The 19,225-nt window shown below is 51.5% G+C and overlaps 2 protein-coding genes across 3 annotated transcripts in view; one reads left to right on the forward strand and one right to left on the reverse strand.

Moving 5' to 3' along the window:
• Positions 1 to 3,225: 3,225 nt before the first annotated feature.
• On the reverse strand, positions 3,226 to 12,588 carry CIAO2A (cytosolic iron-sulfur assembly component 2A). Of its 2 annotated transcripts, none has more exons than XM_009906719.2 (5): positions 12,394 to 12,588; positions 8,248 to 8,412; positions 7,294 to 7,343; positions 5,376 to 5,421; positions 3,226 to 3,412 (listed from the first exon to the last, which is right to left on the reverse strand). In XM_009906719.2, exons 1-5 carry the CDS (start codon positions 12,518 to 12,520, stop codon positions 3,315 to 3,317), a joined length of 486 nt encoding a protein of 161 aa, XP_009905021.1. In that variant the 5' UTR covers positions 12,521 to 12,588; the 3' UTR covers positions 3,226 to 3,314. The 2 variants fall into 2 exon arrangements, with proteins under 2 accessions (XP_009905021.1, XP_054025161.1); XM_054169186.1 differs by having other exon boundaries at positions 3,312 to 3,412; positions 5,363 to 5,421.
• Positions 12,589 to 13,094: 506 nt separating this feature from the next.
• The window catches only part of SPG11 (SPG11 vesicle trafficking associated, spatacsin), a 50,535-nt gene continuing 44,404 nt past the window's right edge, over positions 13,095 to 19,225 (forward strand). Inside the window, exons 1-4 of the mRNA XM_054168816.1 lie at positions 13,095 to 13,329; positions 14,338 to 14,522; positions 15,054 to 15,281; positions 16,759 to 16,957. Coding sequence (XP_054024791.1) covers positions 13,118 to 13,329; positions 14,338 to 14,522; positions 15,054 to 15,281; positions 16,759 to 16,957 — 824 coding nt within the window. The 5' untranslated portion in view covers positions 13,095 to 13,117. The remainder of the gene's footprint in view (positions 13,330 to 14,337; positions 14,523 to 15,053; positions 15,282 to 16,758; positions 16,958 to 19,225) is intronic.

Here is a 19,225-nt window from a genome sequence, read left to right on the forward strand (position 1 = left end):
CTGGAGCAGGCTGCCCAGAGAGGTTGTGGAGTCTCCTTCTCTGGAGACAGTCCAAACCCTCCTGGATGTGTTCCTGTGTGACCTGCTCTAGGTGCTCCTGCTCTGGCAGGGGGGTTGGACTGGATGATCTTTCGAGGTCCCTTCCAACCTGCAGCATTCTCTGCTTCTGTGACACTGAACTGAACTTCTCCTTGCACTTAGCTTGCAGTGGTTTCTTGAAGGTTAAACAGTGGGGAGGAAAAAGATGCCTCTAGTTCTGTCCTTCTTTCCACCACCTGGCCCAAAAGAACTGAAAACCTTCAAGGGGAACATCTCCACCTGCTTTTCATAGACATCACCTGACAGAAGGAGCCATCCTGAGCCTTTCCCAGCTGAAAGAAACAACAGAGAGACACAAAGCCCTGACAGAAAGCCTTGCAAAAGGCAGCTGTGGGGATCCTTTACAGCAGACCATTGTAGCAGGTGCCTCAACTCACAGATTTTAGGGTTTGCCCCAAGTGGGATTCAAAGAAATGCTGCTGTGCCATGTGTTCTCTATTTATGTGGGAGGCAGCACCAAGCTCTTAGTTCCTCATACAAACATCAAGTAGCTAATCCCCTTCACAGGCTGCTGAACAGCTGAGGTAGTGGCCGGGGCTATGTCCCACAATTAAGCTCACAGCTAATTACACTTTGCTGAGGCATCTGTAGAAGTGCTGCTGAAGGCCATGGACCCTTCCCTCAGGGTTAATCCAGGGTGAGAGCAAATGAGGGGAACAAAGGCTTGTGAAAGGTGAGGAAAGTGGAACTGAAGCTGAGCAGCTCGAGTTTAATCATTTTCCACACAGACAACAGACAGTGCTGCAGATGTGCTGTAAGCTATGGAAAAGGGAATTGTTCTCTCCTCTCCCTCTTTATGCTGTTTTGCAGGGTAGCTTTGGCACTGGAGGCAGGGAGATTAGGACCTCTTGTTGGCACAGCTGTGACATGTGTCAGTTTACTGGCTTACAAAGAGAAGGTCCCCCCACTGTTTACATTGCAGAGCCTTGCTGGAGTCCATTCAATCATATCATGCCCCCAGGAAAGCTTTCTGGGGCTTATCAGTGAAATGGTTACAAATCCCTGAAACCTCAGCAGATGTTTGAGCTGAACTCCCAGGATGTCTCACTGCTTAACCAAACACAAGGCCGGTGGAGTGTTACTGCTTCGTGAAGGAACAGCTCCCTGCATCTCTCCTGAGCCACTTCATCCAGATAACACAGCCCTGGGACACCCCCATGGACTGTCAGTGCCATGGGGCATGAGGTGGTGGCTGGACCCTCTCTCCCCCAGCACAGATAGTTACCACAAAGGCCCTCCTCTGGCTGCATGAGAGATGTTGAACATCACTTCCCCTGCAAGTACAGCTGAGAGAGGAATCTCTGTCCAGTTCTTCAGGGAAAGGTAAATCTGTGGTCAAATCCACAGCTGCGATGCAAGCTAACCCTCTCCAGGGAGAGCACAAGGAACAGCTGGCAACATCATGGACATCCCAGACAAGATCAGTGAGGGAGCAGCACAAACAATCAGGCCAGTGGGAACCAGAGGAATGAAGGGCTGTGGGATTCTGCTCTGCTGAGACCTCACCTGGAGTAGTGCATCCAGCTCTGGAGTCCTCAGCACAGCAGATACATGGACCTGTTGGAGTGGGGCCAGAGGAGGCCACAGCAATGCTGGGAGGAGCTGGAAGCCCTTTGCTGTGAGGCCAGGCTGAGAGAGTTGAGGTTGTTCTGCCTGGAGAAGAGAAGGCTCCAGGAGACCTGGTGACTTTTCAATGCTTAAAGAGGTGACTTGTGAGACAAAGCAGGATCAACTGCCAAGATCTTGCCCACCAGAAAACTTTACCCTCAGGGGAATTCTAAAGCAAAGCCTCCAGAACGAGGAACTTGTACTTAAGAGGGGAAAAGGCACAAATACTGAGGAGGAATAGTGTCCCAGTTCTAGCCCAGGCCCTGGCTTCCAAATTCCTTTTCTGGATTCATCTCAGCTTTAACATGTTTATCAACACAGAAGCAGCTGACTGAAATGTTTCCTTCTCTAACAGAGATCATAGAATTGTCAGGATAGGAAGGGACCTCAAAGATCATCCAGTTCCAACCCCACCCCACCCTACATCAGGTTGCTCAGAGTCACATCCAGCCTGTGCTTAAAAACCTCCAGGGACAAGGATTCCACCACCTCCCTGGGCAACCTGTTCCAATGTCTCACCACCCTCATGGGGAAGACTTCTTCCTAACATCCAACCTGAATCTACCCATTTCTGGTTTTGTTCCACTCCCTCCAGTCCTATCACTCCCTGACACCCTAAAACGTCCCCCTCAAGATACTGGAAGGTCACAATTAGGTCGCCTCTGAGCCTTCTCCAGACTGAACAGCCCCAACTCCCTCAGTCTGTCCTCATAGGAGAGGAGCTCCAGCTCTCTGCCCATCCTCATGGCCCTTCTCTGGACACACTCCAGCATGTCTAGATCCTTCCTGTAATAGGGGCTCCAGAACTGGACACAGTACTCCAGGTGTGGTCTCACCACAGCAGAGTAGAGGGGGAGAATCACCTCCCTGGACCTGCTGGCTGTGCTTCTCTTGATGCAGCCCAGGATGTGATTGGCTTTCTGGGCTGCAAGTGCACACTGCTGAGCCTCTCATCCACCAGCACCCCTAGGTCCTTTTCTTCAGGGCTGCTCTCAAGCCAGTCGCTGCCCAGCCTCTATCAGTGCTTGGCACTGCCCCGACCCAGATGCCAGGACCTTGCACTCGGTCTTGTTGAACCTCAGGAGGTTGTCTACGTTAAGCTTCAAGCAAACACCACCAGAAAGAGCATTTCTGAGCTTGGGGCACTTCAGTACAAGAATCAGGTTTTATTTTTTCCAGTGCAGTGATTGAAACCCTGTAGAAATAGAACTGGCAAAACTGAAGGGGGATCATCCATGTCCATCAGAAGGCAACGTGGACGGAGGGTGGGGTGGGTTGCTTTTTAACCATAAAATATTCCTCTGGAGACCAGAAATGACAAACTCTGAACACTATACACATCACTTCATCTCAGAGACTTCATTCCTCATCATTTACATCTTCTCTCATAAACAGCTTCTGTTTAAAAAACAAAACCAAAGCAACCACCTGTGGAAGATAAAAAGAACTCAAGTATTAAACTCAAGGCCTTGGTTATTATTATTATCATTTTCCTCTTTTTTTTTTCTCCTCTTTTTCTTTTTTTTTTTAAACAAAGATATTTTAAGAAATGTATCAAAATGGTAACTCTGGGGGGTGAGGAGGGAAGGGGGAAGGGATCAGAGCTGCTAGTCTGGCTCCGTGACACACTGCTCCACGATCTCACGCAGGTTCGGGTTCTCCATGGCGGCTGCCACTCTCTCCTTGTCGTTGATCTGCTTGTTGACTGCAAAGACATGGAATCATAGAATCACTAAGGTTGGAAAGAGAGGCCTCTCACACAAGAGAGGTCAGGTCAGCAGCAGCAGGTGTCAGAGGTACACTGCACAGGCACTGCCATCAGCAACGAGACAAAGCCAAGGCGTCAGCGCAGCGAAGATTCTCCCAGCCCGGTGAGATCTTACTAACGCTTACAAGTATCTAAGGGGTGGGTGTCAGGGGGATGGGACCAGGCTCTCTGCAGTGGTGCCCACTGACAGGGCCTGGGGCAGCAGGCACAAACTTGAACATCAGAATTTCCATCTGAAGATGAGGAGGCACTTCTTTAAGTGAAGGGTGCCCTGGCTCTGGAGCGGGCTGCCCAGAGAGGCGGTGGAGGCTCCACCTCTGGAGACATCCCAAACCCACCTGGACATTTCCTCTGTGACCTTCTCTAGGCAACCCTGCCCTGGCAGGGGGGTTGGACTTGATCTTCAGATCAAGGGACCTTCCAACCCTTACCACTCTGTGATTGTGTGAGATGCCAGTTCAGAGACTGAGGAAAAGAGAAGACTTGGAGGAGATTTAATCATGTTTATCAATACCTGAGGGCTGGGGGTCAGGAGGGAGGGGACAGGCTCTGCTCACTCACTCCCTGGGATAGGCTGCAGCACAGGAGGTTCCACCTCAACACAAGAGGGAACTACTTTACTGTAAGGGTCACAGAGCACTGGAACAGGCTGCCCAGAGGAGCTGTGGTCTCCTTCTCTGGAGACTTTCAAGGCCTGTCTGTGACCTGTGCTGGATTCTATGGTCCTGCTCCTGCAGGGGCGTTGGACTCGATGATCTCTGTGGGTCCTTTCCAACCCCTGAGACCCTGTGATCCATCCAGTAACAGCACACTGTGACAACTTCCTTTCCAATCTTCTCTCAAGGTGGAGGATATCTGCCTAACATCCAAAGCTGATGCTATTGTACAATTGATGAAGCACTGCACAGGCAGACCTTTCAAAGCTGCATGGCCTTGGCACAGCCACAAGACGAGGAGGGTGAGCCAAGAAGAATATGAAGGTGCTCAAGAGCCAGCAAAGGACAGAGGATCCATAGGGGATTCAGAGCAAATGGCAGCTCAAGTCACACACACACAAAAACACATCAAAAAACAACCTTTTTTTTTCCCACTTAGCTCAAGTCACACAAAGAATAACCATCAGGAACCAAACATTTTGGTTCCTTAGCTCATGCCACACAAACCCCACCATCAAACCCCATCCATTCTTGTTGCTTGTCTAGTTTAGGAGAAGAATGGAAGGTGCTCTAACCATCTGTCTTAAAAACCCAAGTGTGACATTCCTGACAAACCAGCAGTCCCAGCTCTCCAGGTTCTACTTCTAGGCAGCCAAAAGAACTGATTGCCACCATGCAAAGCTATGTTATGCTGTAAAAACCCCACAAAACTCCTGGGACACTGCCTGGACAAAGGCTTCAACAGCTGCTCCAGGCAGCGATTTGCTGAAGCTCTGAAAGAATTTCCATATCCTCTGCCTTTTGTTTCAAACACTGACTGAGACACAGTTATTTTTCCTATGATGATGTGAAGATCAAGCAGGCAGGAAGTTCTTGATGCTCTTTTTTTCTACCCCACCCCCCCACCCCAGCAGCACAGCAGCAGCTTCTTTTGTTACAAACACAACCTAACACCTGGGAGAAGCGGGGGGTGGGAGGCTGGTTGGTTTGTTGACCAAAACCAAAAGAGAACCAAGCGAAAATAAACAAACAACCCCACACAAAACAAACCCCAAAACACCACCACAAAGGAAACCCTTCACAAAACAGCTTTGGAAACCAGCCTCCACACTGCAGGCTGCATTTCAAAGCTTTTAAGTGTGTGTGTTTGTGAAATGGAGAGGAAGGTGGGGAAGGAAGAGGGCTCCTCCAAAGCAGGCAAAGACACGGGGCTAAAGCTGCACTCACTCACAAGCTCTACTTACTGTCCTCTTCAGTGGAATGTGTGCCTTCAGATATGTAGATTTCCAGCTAGAGGAGAGATCAGTCATGTTAGATGCATGCAGCAGCAGCTGCATATATTCATGGCTGGAAGAAAAAGCATTGCACAGTGCACATACAACGTGTTTAGTGCCACTTTGAAGTGAGAAGTTCCCAGACAACAAGAGGGGAATCGATGTCAAGAGCTCATCTTAAGCTTGGCTGCAACAATCTTCTTCCCCCATTTCAGTGAGGGGTCCCCAAAGAGACTTTCTTCAGAGCTGTGGAGGCAGCCATTTATCCCAAGTGCTCTTGAGAAAGTAACTGCAGGCAGGCTGCTGGAAAGAGAGTGGAGAATTGGCTCTGCTCTCTCAGCCACTTCTCTGCAGGCCACAACTCAGGAACAGTTGAAGAACCAGCACCTCCACGAGCAAAGCACCCTTGAAAAGACATCCTCAGGAAGGGACTGCTCCTGAGATACTCCTGGGGAGTTTAGCTCAGTGATTAGCATCACAGATAGTTGCTTAGAAGAGGCTTGTGTGAGGCAGCCTCCATTTCCTGACCTAAACCACCTTCATGGATTTAACAGGCCTGGGAAAAACAGCAAGGGCAATCCCCTCACACACGGGGAGCTGCTGTACCCAAGGGAAAGCCAAAGCAAGCAACTCTTATGCCTTGTATCCTATTTTCACTGCAGCTAAACCTGTTTGTTACCATGGGGCCAGCAAAACAAATCCCTCTTCACCTCCTTTTCTGGGACTCAAAGTCTCATTTCACACTGTTTAGCTGGAAAGATGAAGCTAGCAGCAACAACAACAACAAATTATCAGCACCAGAAGAATCTTCAGCTAATTAATTTGTACCTTACACCATTTGGGGCAAGTTTCTAAAGGTCTGTATGAGATGCTGTTTGTCATTGGAGGTCTACTCTTAGCTCCTTCTAAGACCTAGCAACTTTAAGGATATATTTAAGGGCATATTAAGGCTGTATTAACTCTGTATGAGATGCTGTTTGTCATTGGAGGTCTACTCTTAGCTCCTTCTAAGACCCAAGAACTTTAAGGATATATTTAAGGGTGTATTAAGGCTATATTAACTCTGTATGAGATGCTGTTTATCATTGGAGGTCCACTCTTAGCTCCTTCTAAGACCTAGCAACTTTAAGGATATATTTAAGGGCATATTAAGGCTGTATTAACTCTTTCCTACTCGGACTCTTACACTCCAGCAGCATAGGCAGGGCTGACCCCAGTTAGGAACAGTGCCTGACCAAGGTCAGGCCCACATGCCACCTGTGCAACAGTCCTAAGACAAAAGTCATGAAGAGATCCCTCAGGGCTTGAATTCTGCAGCTCTTCTAACTGTAACCAACCTGTGCTGAAGTTTTCCTTCCCAGGTGATGCCTACACAGAGCAGTGGAACTCTGCTGCCTTGGTTTCTAACACACTGCTGCTTCCAGGGCTTGCTCACAGAGGGCTGGTCCACTGGAGACCCCTCTCAGACATTGCAGAGTGAGGAACTCTTTGTAATTTAGATTTATGCTGCTCAGAGATACTGAAATACATATGCAGGAAGCCAGATTAATCTCCCCCAAGACAGGAGTAGCAGTTTGATTCATCATAACACTGCATTTGAACACCCTGGCCAGAATCCAACTGCCAGCTGGTGAGGAAATCCCTTGAAAAAAGTGGATTTCAGAGGTGCAGCAATGAATGGTCTTTGGTACAGGAAGAGCAAATGCACAGCCCTTCAGGGACCCCTTCAGGGTAGCACCACTGTCCTGCAACACTCTCTGCCTCCACAATCACATCCTTAAGCCCAGCCCATCCTTAAGCACAGCTCAGAGCACCCTGCAGCTTACACACCTTCACCAGCTGGCCCAGCCAGACCTCTGTCACTGAAAGCAAGGTGCAGATACTTTACCTTATGTCTGAAAGGCAAACACCTCTGCAGCTTTATCCTTAAACAAAGGCCTGTTGAAACAAACCAGAGGGTTTCCTGTGAAGCTTCCAGGATGGGAGAGCATTTGCAAAGAACCCACATTCAACAATCCAAACCCACCAGACAAGCTTTTCCCTGGAGGAGAGAGCTGCTCTGAAGAACTGCCCTCACTTAATGAACCCAGATGGATGGCTCCACGTTTTCCCCTGGGTTTTGTTTGTCTGCACTGCTAGAAGGGACCTCAAGATGCAACTCCTGGCCAAGCAATACTGAATTTTAACTGAGGCTGATGTTATTCAGACAGCCTGAAACTACCTTCACACTGAACTGGTGAGGACAAGTTGGTTTTGCACACTAAGGGAGATCTGTGCATGCAAATGTTCTAGACTCTGAGCACTGGCTGAAAAAGAGGAGTAAAATATTAACCAGCCAAGTCCTGCTCAAACCAGCTACCCTGCCATGCTCCAACATGAAGCACTGATTCAGTCTGGAGAAGAGAAGGCTCCAGGGAGGCCTCCTGGTGGCTTTTCAGTACTTCAGAGGGTCAGACAGAAAGCTGGGGACAGACTTTAGAGCAGGGCCTGTTGTGACAGGACCAGGGGGGATGGTTTGAACTGAAAGAGGGAGATTCAGACTGGAGAGAAGGGAGAAAGGTTTGACCCTGTTTGGGGGTGGTGAGAGCCTGGGCAGGGGGTGGGGGTGGTGAGAGCCTGGGCAGGGGGTGGGGGTGGTGAGAGCCTGGGCCAGGTTGCCCAGAGAGCTGGGAGCTGCCCCATCCCTCAAACCATTGCAGCTCAGGCTGTCTGGGGCTCTGAGCAACCTGCTCTGGTTGCAGCTGTCCCTGCTGGCTGCAGAGGGGTTGACCTGGATGAGCTCACAAGGTCCCTTCCCCCCCAAACCACTCCACGGTTCTCTGCTTAATGAAACAAACCTTACCTATGAGAGTAGCCAAAGAGCAATGAGGTACTGTTGGTGTAAACCTGATGATAACCAGATACTCCTCTTCACCTATCTCCTGCACTTCCACACAGCTTTCTGTTACCACTTCCAGCTCTTCTAAGGTGTTGGGCTTCTCCGGGTCCCGGATGGTGCGGATTATATCTGCAGCAGGAGAGAAAGAGCCAGCAATGAAGTGGCCTGCCCACCTCCAGCTTCCATCAGAAACCTCCTTTCCAGCATTGGTGGTTTTGCTTCTCCTCAGAAAGGACACAGCTGCAGACATCAGCATCACCTCACCTCGGCAGCTGCTTCACAGCTGGAGAAACTGAGGCGTTGCTGCTCTCCACAGCCACCTGAAGGGAGGTTGTAGCCAGCAGGGGGCTGGTCTCTTCTCCCAGAACAAGAGGACACAGCCTCAAGCTGTGCCAGGGGAAGTTCAGGCTGGAGGTGAGGAGGAAGTTCTTCCCAGAGAGAGTAATTGGCCATTGGAATGTGCTGCCCAGGGAGGTGGTGGAGTCACCATCCCTGGAGGTGTTCAGAAAGGGATTGGATGTGGCACTTGGAGCCATGGTTTAGTTGTCAGGAGGTGTTAGGCACTAGGTTGGACTTGTTGATCTCTTGAGGTCTTTTCCAACCTGGTTGATTCTGTGATTTCTTGTTCCCTCTGCAGGTCTTTCCCATTCTGGTTCTACCTTTGTGGTTCTTTGTTGCAATCCCATTACAATAAACAAGCATCCAAACATGCCTCTTAAAGGGCAAGTATAACCTTTGGAACTACAGCCCATCCAGGGACCTGGGCTTGCTCAGCCTGGAGAAAAGGAGGCTGAGGGGAGACCTCCTGGCTCTCTACAGCTCCCTGAAAGGAGCTTTGAGTCAGGTGGGGGTCAGTCTCTTCTCCCAAGAACAAGCAGAAAGACCAAAGGGAATGGGGCAGAAGAATGGGGCAGAAGAGACCAGGTTGGAAAAGACCTTTGAGATCATGGAGTCCAACCTATCACCCAACACCATCTGATCAACTAACCCATGGCACCAAGCACCCCATCCAGGCTCTTCCTAAACACCTCCTGTGATGGTGACTGCACCACCCCCCTGGGCAGCCCAATCCAATGGGCAGTCACTAATGGCCTCAAGTTGCCCCAGAAGAGGTTCAGGTTGGACACGAGGAACAATTTCTTCCCCTTGAAGGCTGTCCAGGCCTGTCCCAGGCTGCCCAGGGCAGTGGTGGAGTCCCCATCCCTGGAGATGTGGTGCTGAGGGCCATGGTTTGGTGGTGCCCTGGCAGTGCTGGGGCAATGGTTGGACTCCATGAGCCTAAAGGCCTTTTCCAGGTGAAAACAATTCTCTGACATTAGCCTCCCCCACAGATGTCATCTTTCAGAGAGGACTGCTTGCCCTTCAGGTTTGTCAGCAAGCAACTGACCAGACAAGGCAGGTTTCCTGCTCATCTTCCCTCCACTTCCCTCTCTGGGCCTCAGAGATAAGATTCTGAAGCCATCTTAGGGAAAGCCAGTGCAGAAATACTGCACTAATCCAGGTTTGGCTGCAGCAATGGTCACTTCCTTACCTTAACCTACACTTTTGAAGCTCTCTGTCTAGAAAGTGCTCAGGGTTAGCCTAAGGAGGTGACAGCACACCATGAAACAGAATCACACTGGCTGTTACTTTGCCTTAAGGCAAACAGTGCTCAAAAGGGACAACACTTGATTGTAGCACAGCACAAGAGCAAGGCACAGGAGAGGGTATGAAGCCAGGAAGCTCCTAAGAACCTGCCAGGAGGAGTGCTTCAGAGTGTTTGCTGAGCAATGCAGCCCAGGAGAGGCAATTAGGTCTCCCCAGTGCCATGGACCCAGCACCACTTGGAAGAAACACTCATTTGGACAAGGAAGGCCAAACCTAGGAAGCTCCCAGCTGCCACCCTGCACTTGCCTCTGCCTTGCCTGCAGCTGTGTGCCCCTCAGAAGCACAAGTACCAGCATTTCAGCTCCAAACAAGGTCACTAAACCAGCTCTTCACCTGCAGCCTTTAACAGAAGGCATGGATGGGTATTTTTAGCTGGCTGTAGTGACTTCCTCTTTAGTGCCACCCTACCAACAGCTCCACTACAGCAGCTAACAGCATTTGCTGGAGCAAATGTGACAGCAGCCTCTGCTGCAGCAGATGACTCCAGTCTATCTGCAGGTACAGACAGACCCACCCAGCCCTGCAGAGCTGCAAAGCTGCTTTTGGTGCATTCCTGCCATGGAGCTGATAGACCCAGCCTCACAGCAGGGACCTCATGGCACTCTCTTACTCCCAGCAAGGAAGGAAGCAGGCAGGAATGCCTGTCTGGAGTCCATCCATCTCAGAAGGGTATGCCTGAAGCCAGAGACAGACCCTAAAGACTTGTGTTTGCCCAAGCTTTCACTCCTGGGACTCACCTCACCCTCTGCAAACCTTCACCCTCCTGCAAAGGCCACTCAAACTGCTCTCCAGACCTGGGAAGTGTTTCAAGAGGGCTGGGAAACACCTGACCCCAAAACAAGCTATCAGTCAAAACTCAGGATGAGTGAGAGAGCTGAGTCCTGCTCCCTGCCTTCCAGGGAAGCAGAGAATTGCTTGGCTCACTCTGGAGCCCCCAGCCTCTGTTTCTCTGGCTGCATGAGGACATGATGCTGCTGAGGACACAGCAGATGTCACAAGGCCATTTGTTCTGTGCTCCCCAAGGGCTGGTAACTGTCCCCTCAGCTACACTAAGGATCATGATGGTAACAAACACACTCTCTGGCTCTATCAGAACATTCACCAGCTAGCAGATGAACAGTCCCACTTGTCAGACCAACAAAAAGGGCCAATTTTCACCTCTCCTCCATTGCTCTGGCTCCAGCATCACTTTTTACTCCAAGTCTCAGGCAGCTACTGCAGCCTACCCAAACAAGGAATGACTTCACCTCCAAGTACAACACAATTATCTTCACACACAGCTCTCCTGATTTCTGACACATTTCTTCCCTTAAAATTTTATCCTCTTGCCTGGGAGCTTGACAATGGTTTTGGAACCCCCTCAGGCAGCATTTCCAGAGTTGAAATGTCTCCGTATTTCACAGTGCTCTCAGTCATTCAGTAACAGACATCTGCCTTTCTCTGGACTACCTGGCTGACCTTTCTGGAATTACTTGCCTTTCCAGGTGTGTGCAGCTCCTCTTCTAAGCTGATGAAACACTAAGGTAACTCCCCCCAGCACAGGGACTGAGCGAGCCCAGCAGCAGTCCAGCCCCTTTCCCACATGCTCAGGGGCTGGGAAGCAGCAGCAGCATCACCCAACAGCCTCAGACACTTCTCTCAGCACACTGCTTGCTCGGGATCCTAACTAACAGCGACCATGGCATGTGCCCCATCCCAAGGTCACAGCATCCCACCTACCTCCAGGCACAGCCTTGGGCTGACAGCATGCTGGGGAAAGCTGGAACCCAAGCCTGACCCTTCCCCTGCCCTTAAGGCTTCCCGGACCCTCTAGCACGCCAAGAGTAACCCCTCCCTGCCCCGCATCCCTGACAGCGATTCCAGCCCTCTGGCAGGTGAAATACCCTTCCTTCCTGCCCCACACCAAGAGCAGACACCTTCCTCCCAGCCCCTCAGGCGCCCCACAGGAGTGTGCCCACATATTTAACCCCAGGACACAGCTTTCGGCCCCCACCAAGGGCTGGGCAGGACCTGGCTTTCCCCACCTCACACCCCAAGGACACAGCACCAACAGCCCCCAGGGCCCCTCATAACCCCTGTCCCATAGCCCCTCACAGACCCCCGCCACACCTACCCCACAAGATGCTTCCTTTCTGCGCCACACCAAGAGCAGACCCCTTCCTCCCAGCCCCCCAGGAGCTCCCCAGGAGCGTTCCCACACACTCAACCGCAGGGCAGAGCTCTCGCTCCCCGCCGAGGGCTGGGCAAGGCCTGCTTTCCCCCACCTCACACCCCAAGGGCACAACACCGATGGCCCCCACGGTCCCTCATAAGGCACAGCACTTCACACATACACCCCCTCCCCAGGCACCCTCAAATCCCCTCGCCTCACTTCTCCTCACAGCCCCCCCGACCCCTCACACCAAGCCCTCTGCGAGGCGCGACCCTTGAACCCGCCCTCCTCAACCACCCCACGACAGTCACCGTAAACCTCGAGCGCCTTGTCCTGCTCCATGGCCTGCTTCCGGGGGGCATGGCAGCCCCTACGCAGCCCGGAGTACCACAGCACCCTGTTCAGCGTGTGCGACAACAGCCCCAGCACCACCGACATCCTCCCGCTCCGCCATGGGAGTGCGCAAAACGGACCCTCGCGGCCACCGTCGGCCGACGCCAGCGGGCAGCTCCCCGGGGGCGGGGCCAGGGAGGGGCTCGGGGGCGGGGCTGCGCTGCGGATGCTCCGCCCGGGGGAGGTTTAGCTTACAAACAATTTCCGTTCCTTGGGGGTTGCCAAGGCCTGGCCCGGGCTGCCCGAGGGAGGTGGTGGAGTGCCCCATCCGTAGCGGGGTTTCAAGGCGGTGGAGATGTGGTGCTGAGGGCCATGGCTGGGCGGTGACCCGGTAGCGCTGGGTTAATGGTTGGACTCCACGCTCATTAAAAGGTCTCTTCCAACCCAAACGATTCCAATGACTCTGCTCTATAAAGGCCGCGGCAGGCAGACACCGCACCGGCCGCCACCGCTCGCAGAGACCACAGCTCCCAGCATGCACTGCCGAGCTGGCCTGGCCTGGCCTGCGGGGAGCCGCAGTCGCGCCACGGTATTGGCCGGTGCTGTCAGCTGACCGGAAAAAGGCTCCGCCCCGTCCAAGATGGCGGCGCTCTGGGGCGCGGGCGGAGCGTAGGCCGCGGGTAGCGGCGCTCCCTGAGGAGGATGGAGGGGTCGAAGCGGGAGTTGCGCGTCCTGCTGGCGTCCCTCTCGGGGGAGGCGCGGGGCTCCCTGCGGGATGCAGCTTGCGTCCGGGTGAGCAGGGGCCAGGACGCTCTCGGCAGTCTCCTGGTCTCCGGTGGGATCTACCTGGAGTCCCTGGTGCCGGGCGGAGGTGGCCGGGCTCGGGGCAGCGTCCTCCCGGGAGACTGGGCTGAGTAAGTGGCAGGGGGCGAGAAGGTGAAGGGGGAGGCCGGGAGAGGTCCCCTAGTGTCATTCTGCTGTGGCGAGAGGTGGCGGGTGGACAGCAGGGGCTGAGGGAACTCCCTGAAGGGGAGCAGTCTTGCAGAGGGGAGGGCAGCCCTGAAAGCTGCCAGAGACTGAAGAGGACTTTCACACTCTGCCTTGGAATGGGATGCTCTCCGCTCCCCTCCGCTGGAGGGGACGTTTATTTGTGTCTGCTTATTCAGCTGTGGGTGCATTAATTACAGTAGATCAAAGCAGCAGCAACAACAAAAGTCTGGCTTTCTTGTGTTCTGGCTTAGAATTACGTAGTGCCCTGACTCTTTGACTTCCTTGTCTGCTGGTCAGGGGCAAGCTCTTGTTCACGACATTCAGTGGTCACAAGATGTTTTTACTTTGCTTTAGTAGCTTTTGATGCTGAGTCAAAAACTACAGTCACATTGTGATTCTAAAATGTGTCAAGCAATACCAACTCCTTTGTGGTGCTCTAGTCTTGTGTTTCACCCTGCCTAAGGGGCTGCTAGGTGTTTCCTATGGAGCTACTTCCCCTCTCCATAGGAGAGCAGGTGTGGAAACAGAAACCTGAAGGGTTCTGTAGCCTGAGCAGCAGAGAGGGAAAAGCTGTGGAAATGGGCAATCTGTTCTGCCCTCCCTAGCTGGCAGTGCTGCTGTTCCTGCTCCTTGAAGCCCTGAAGTAGATCATCACTTGTGTGGCACATGTCAGGGATGACTAAAGAAAAGAAACACAGAAGGACAGAAAAAAAAACCCCTCTGTATTCTTGAGAGGAAGAGGAGCAGGGGTTCCTCAAGTGTTGCAGTCTCTGCCAGAGATGAAATAGGAGGGGAGGGAGGGTGGTGGCACAATCTTTACTGCAAAGATGAAAATGACACTGTCCCTCCTAAGCACACTCCCAAACCCCTTCACTGTGTGAAATGTGCTAAGAGATGAAGGTCAATAAACAGACTGAATGTTGTGTCTTCAGCTTCATGTGGGAGAGCACAGAAGATGATGATCTGCAGGCAGACAAGACCAAAATCCTGGCTTTTAGTAAAAATCATGAGCTGTTTGTCTATGAATTCACTCTAGAAGATGGAAAACACAACCCAGTTGCCCTGCACAGTTGTAAAGAAGATGCACTAAAAAAGCACCTCCAAGTGAAAAACATCAGTGAGTAGATTCCCCTCTCTGTTTGACTGGATTGTAGGTCTGGTTTTGCTTCAGCTGGTGAAAATGGAGGACTGAGCATCAGGGAAGTGTCAGGTATCTTCACACTGATTTCAAGTGATCAAGAGACATTTCTCTATTCAAAGACTGGTAGAGGGAGTTAAAGGTGTGTAGAGTAAGGCATTTGGATGAGAGAAACAGAAACGTCAATGAAAGAGACTCATGCAAGGCTGCTAGCTCAGACTTCCCTTTTGACATTGGAGCTGATGGGAAGAAAAGGGAGACAAGGCTCCTCCCTAATCCTGCAAGGACTAGTTCTGGTTGAAGTGTGTGCTCTGTGCTCAGCAAGCATTGTGGGCAGTTACAGTGCTCCTGACATAGAAGGAACACAAAGAAGTCCCCTCCCTTCCCCAGTCCCAGCTTCTGTTAGGATGGTAGCAGAGGGAATGGGTTTGAGCTCTCATTTTAATCAGGTGTCTTCTCAGAGTACAAACACCAGGCTGCTGTAACCCTCCAATATCTTTACCTTTACAGGTCTGTCTGCAATTTTCTCTGTGAGGATACTGTCTTTTGGCAACAACAAATGCAGACTTCTGCTCAACAAGGTTATCATTGTGCAGCTTACCTTTCCTGGGAGAGACTCACCCTTAGAGACCTGTCACTGCTTTGCCCTTGATTTGCCTCCACAAATTTTGGACAGGGTGACAGACACAGACTTCTGCAGGGGGATCCTGTTCCTGCTGGATAGTTCTGGCTGGATTTGTATCCTTTGCAGCAGAGGCTGATCCCAGTGGGAATCATCTGGAAGGGCAGAGTTGTTTCTCTTAGTTCTGTCTAGCAGAAATGTCTTCTGAGGTAGTCAAGTGTCTGTTCTGGAAGTGCTTTCAGTGAAGAGGTTCTGCAGCCAAGTGCTGGATGTTGTGGCACAAAATGCCACAGTCATGGCTCAAAAGAAGTTTCCCAACATGCCACTGGAAGTGCTGCACACTGCAGTAATGATTTCCAGCATGTTTGATGTGTGGATCTGGGTGTAAAAGGCTGAAGTCTTGGCCTAATTACATCCTTTAGAAATTATCTTCAGAGCTGGAGGAAAGAATCAGAGAATGGTCTGGGTTGGAAGAGACCTCCAAAGATAATCTACTCCAACCCCCCCCTGCAGTAAGCAGAAGCGTTCTCAACTGATCAGGTTGCCCAGAGCCTTGTTGAGCCTTACCTTGAGTATCTCCAGGGATGGGGCCTCAACTGCCTCCCTGGGCAACCTGTTCAGGATCAGAAAGCAGACCTTTCCTTCCAGGGGGCTGCTTCACCACTGAGGCAGACACAACGTGGTGCTGAAAGAAGAGCACAGCTACTACAGCCTGCTGCAGGGAATGAGGTGTGAGGAGTGAAATGCTGTGTGCATGATCACAGAATGCCAGGTTGGAAGGACTCCCAGGTATCACAGAATTGTTTGGGTTGAAAGGGACCTCCAAAGGTCATCTAGCCCAACTCCCTCTGCAGTAAGCAGAAGCATTCTCCACTAGATCAGGTTGCCCAGAGCCTTGTTGAGCCTCACCTTGAATATCTCCAGGGATGAGGCCTCAGCTACCTCCCTGGGCAACCTGTTCCTGTGTTCCACCACCCTCACAGTCTCATAATGTTCCAAGGCTAGTTTAGGTGCAGTCTCATAATGTTCAAGGCCAGGCTGGATGAGGCCTGGAGCAACCTGCTCTAGTGGAAGGGGGTTGGAATTAGATGGTCTTCAAGGTCCCTTCCAATCTAAACCATCCTGTGAATGTATGAAATCACAGCTTGGAAACCAGGTAACTTCTGTACCCTAAAGACCAGGGACTCAGAGCTGGCTGGGTGTTCCACAAGGTGCTCAACTTGAACTTACTCTTCATCCATTTTTTTTCTGGCACTTGGGTAAAACCAGGTTAAATTTTTATGCCCAGTTACATAATTGTTTGTATTTGCCCCAGTTGCCCCTTACATGGTGTCTCTGCCAATGACAGGGAGTTGGAACTGGGTGACCTTCAAGGTCCCTTCCAACCCAAGCCATTCTATGAAGCTATGAATTGTTGAGGCTATGTTTGTACAGCACCCAGCACGTCCCAGCTGAGCTCAGGAACCTTGCTCCTGTAAACCAGACGACGTTTCGGTGTGCAGAGGTCGGCCTGGACCGACCAGGTTTCTTCTGTGCAACCTCTTGTTTGGTGGGCAACCTGAAGCCTGCTGTTTTCTTTGACACTGTGTGAAGATGTCTTTGACTCTTTTGATGGAGCAAATCTGGCAAAGGTGAACGTGGCACTCTGCCAGGGAGGCGTGGAGGATGGGGACGGGAGCGCAGGCATCGCGTCGCCGCTCAGCGCCCTGAAGGTGTCGCACGACCTCAGCACTGCTGTCGTCGTCACTTCTTCCAACTCTGCCCTCCCAGTGGATCTAAACATCTACTTCAGGTAAGTTTGCCATTCCTAAGTGGAGGATTTGAGTACAGCCAACATGGCAAAGTGCCTTGGTCCTGTAAGAGATCACAGAATGGCAGGGGTCGGAAAGCACCTCTGGAGATCATTGAGTCCAACTTCTCTGCCGAGGCAGGGTCACAGAGACACACAAGAACATGTCCAGGTGGGTTTGAAGTGTGTCCAGAGATGGAGACTCTACCACCCCTCTGGGCAGCCTGCTCCAGGATTCCACCATCCTTAAAGGAGTTCCTCCTCATGTTCAAATGGAACTTCTCATGTTCCAGTTTGTGCCTCTTACCCTTTGTCCTGTCACTGAGCATCAGTGAACAAAGCCTGGCCCTACCCTCCTGCTACCCACCCTTGAAGTATAGATGAGATCCCCCCCTCAGGCTGCTCTTCTCCAGACTAAAATGCCCCAGTTCTCTCAGTCTTTCCTCTTCATAGAGATGTCCCACTCCCCTCAGCGTCTTTGTAGCCCTTTGTTGTACCCTCTCCAGCAAGTCTCTGTCCTTCTTGAGCTGGATCCCTTAATCCAGATGTGGCCTCATGTTTGTCTAAAGATTGCCCTTTATTTAACAGTTGGACTTGATGATCTTGGAGGTCTTTTCCAGCCTCAATGGATTCTATTCTCTGATTCTTTGCTCTAATTTATGCTCTGCCACTTTAACAAACAGAAATCTGTTCCCCTTTAACTCTTTACCACATAGAAATCATTTGTACTGGACTTTGCATTTCTCCTAGGAGGGTGATGGGCCATGCTGTCACCTGGTGCCTGTTAGTACCTTTTAGAAATACTGGAGAGGATGGGATTGTTAAAACTCTTCTCCTAGAGCTTTACTGGGTGGGTGAGACACTGGCACAGGTTGCCCAGGGAAGGGGTAGAAGCCTCATCCCTGGAGGTTTTTAAGGCCAGGCTGGATGTGGCTCTGAGCAACCTGCTGTAGTGTGAGGTGTCCCTGCCCATGGCAGGAGGGTTGGAACTGGCTGATCCTTGAGGTCCCTTCCAACTCTAACAATTCCATTATTCTACTGATTTTGCTTGGTGAATGAGGGCTAGGTTGTAATCTAAGTTCTTCATAGAACTTAGTTCTTCATGGAAAGAGAGATTGGCCATTGGAATGGGCTGCCCAGGGAGGTGGTGGAGTCGCCATCAGTGGAGGTGTTTAGGAAGAGGCTGGATGGGGTTCTTGGTGCCATGGGTTAGTTGATTAGCTGGTGTTGGGTGATAGGTTGGACTCAATCTCAAAGGGCTTTTCCAACCTGGTTAATTCTATTCTACTAAGCAGCATGTGGACCTGGTGTTTAGGGACATGGATTGGTGTTGACCCTTCAGTGCTGGGTCGAAGGCTGGACTGGATGAGCTTTGAGGTCTCTTCCAACCAGATGTTTTCTGTGACTGCATTTTCCAGATATGCTTTCTTGGGTTTTTTTTTTCCCCTCCTTTCCTTCCTTATTTCTGAAAAGAAGCAGTGAGGGGGAAGAAATGGTCTGTAAATGAGGCACAAAAGAAGAGATTTATTGAATGAGGAGAGCAGACTCAAGGGGCCTTCAGGTAAAACCAGTGCCATTGGCATACTATCATCTGACTGAACAGCTCCTGCTCCACCACCATTTCTGCACCCATCCCAGAGCTGGGGGCAAGACCCTCAACCAGCCAAGACACCACAAAGGGGAGCCCAGCCCCAGTAAGGAGGCCCAGCCAGCACCTGTGGATGATGTTGGAGTAGTCATCAATTCTGGCCCTAACAACCGGGGGGCCACCAGGCCCCCCGGCCTTTGTTGTCACCACCACCATCACCCAGTGTGCACCAGGGGCACTCACCAGTGATGAGAGGAGGATCCTCCAGCCCAGATGGGCTCAGCTTGGGCCTTCTGACTCTCCTGGGGGGGATTAAATAGGGGAGTGGGTGGGGAGGGCCAAGTGGCCACACCTGGGCTGGGAAGAGAGACTCCAACAGAGCCCAGGTGCTCTGGATTTGAGGGGAAAAAGGGGGTGGGTGAGGGAGGGACTTGGTGTCAGGCAGTGATAGGGCTGGGGGGAAAGTTAAAAAACTAGAAATGGGTTGATTCAGATTGGATGTTAGGAAGTTCTTCCCCAGAAGGGTGGTGAGACACTGGAAAAGGTTGCCTGGGGAGGTAGTAGAAGTCTCATCCCTGGAGGTTTTTAAGGCCAGGCTGGATGTGGCTCTGAGCAACCTGCTGTAGTGTGAGGTGTCCCTGCCCATGTTGGGGGGTTGCAGCTGGATGATTCTTGAGGTCCCC

Source organism: Dryobates pubescens, chromosome 17 (assembly GCF_014839835.1).
Source record: "Dryobates pubescens isolate bDryPub1 chromosome 17, bDryPub1.pri, whole genome shotgun sequence".
Classification (NCBI taxonomy): domain Eukaryota; kingdom Metazoa; phylum Chordata; class Aves; order Piciformes; family Picidae; genus Dryobates; species Dryobates pubescens.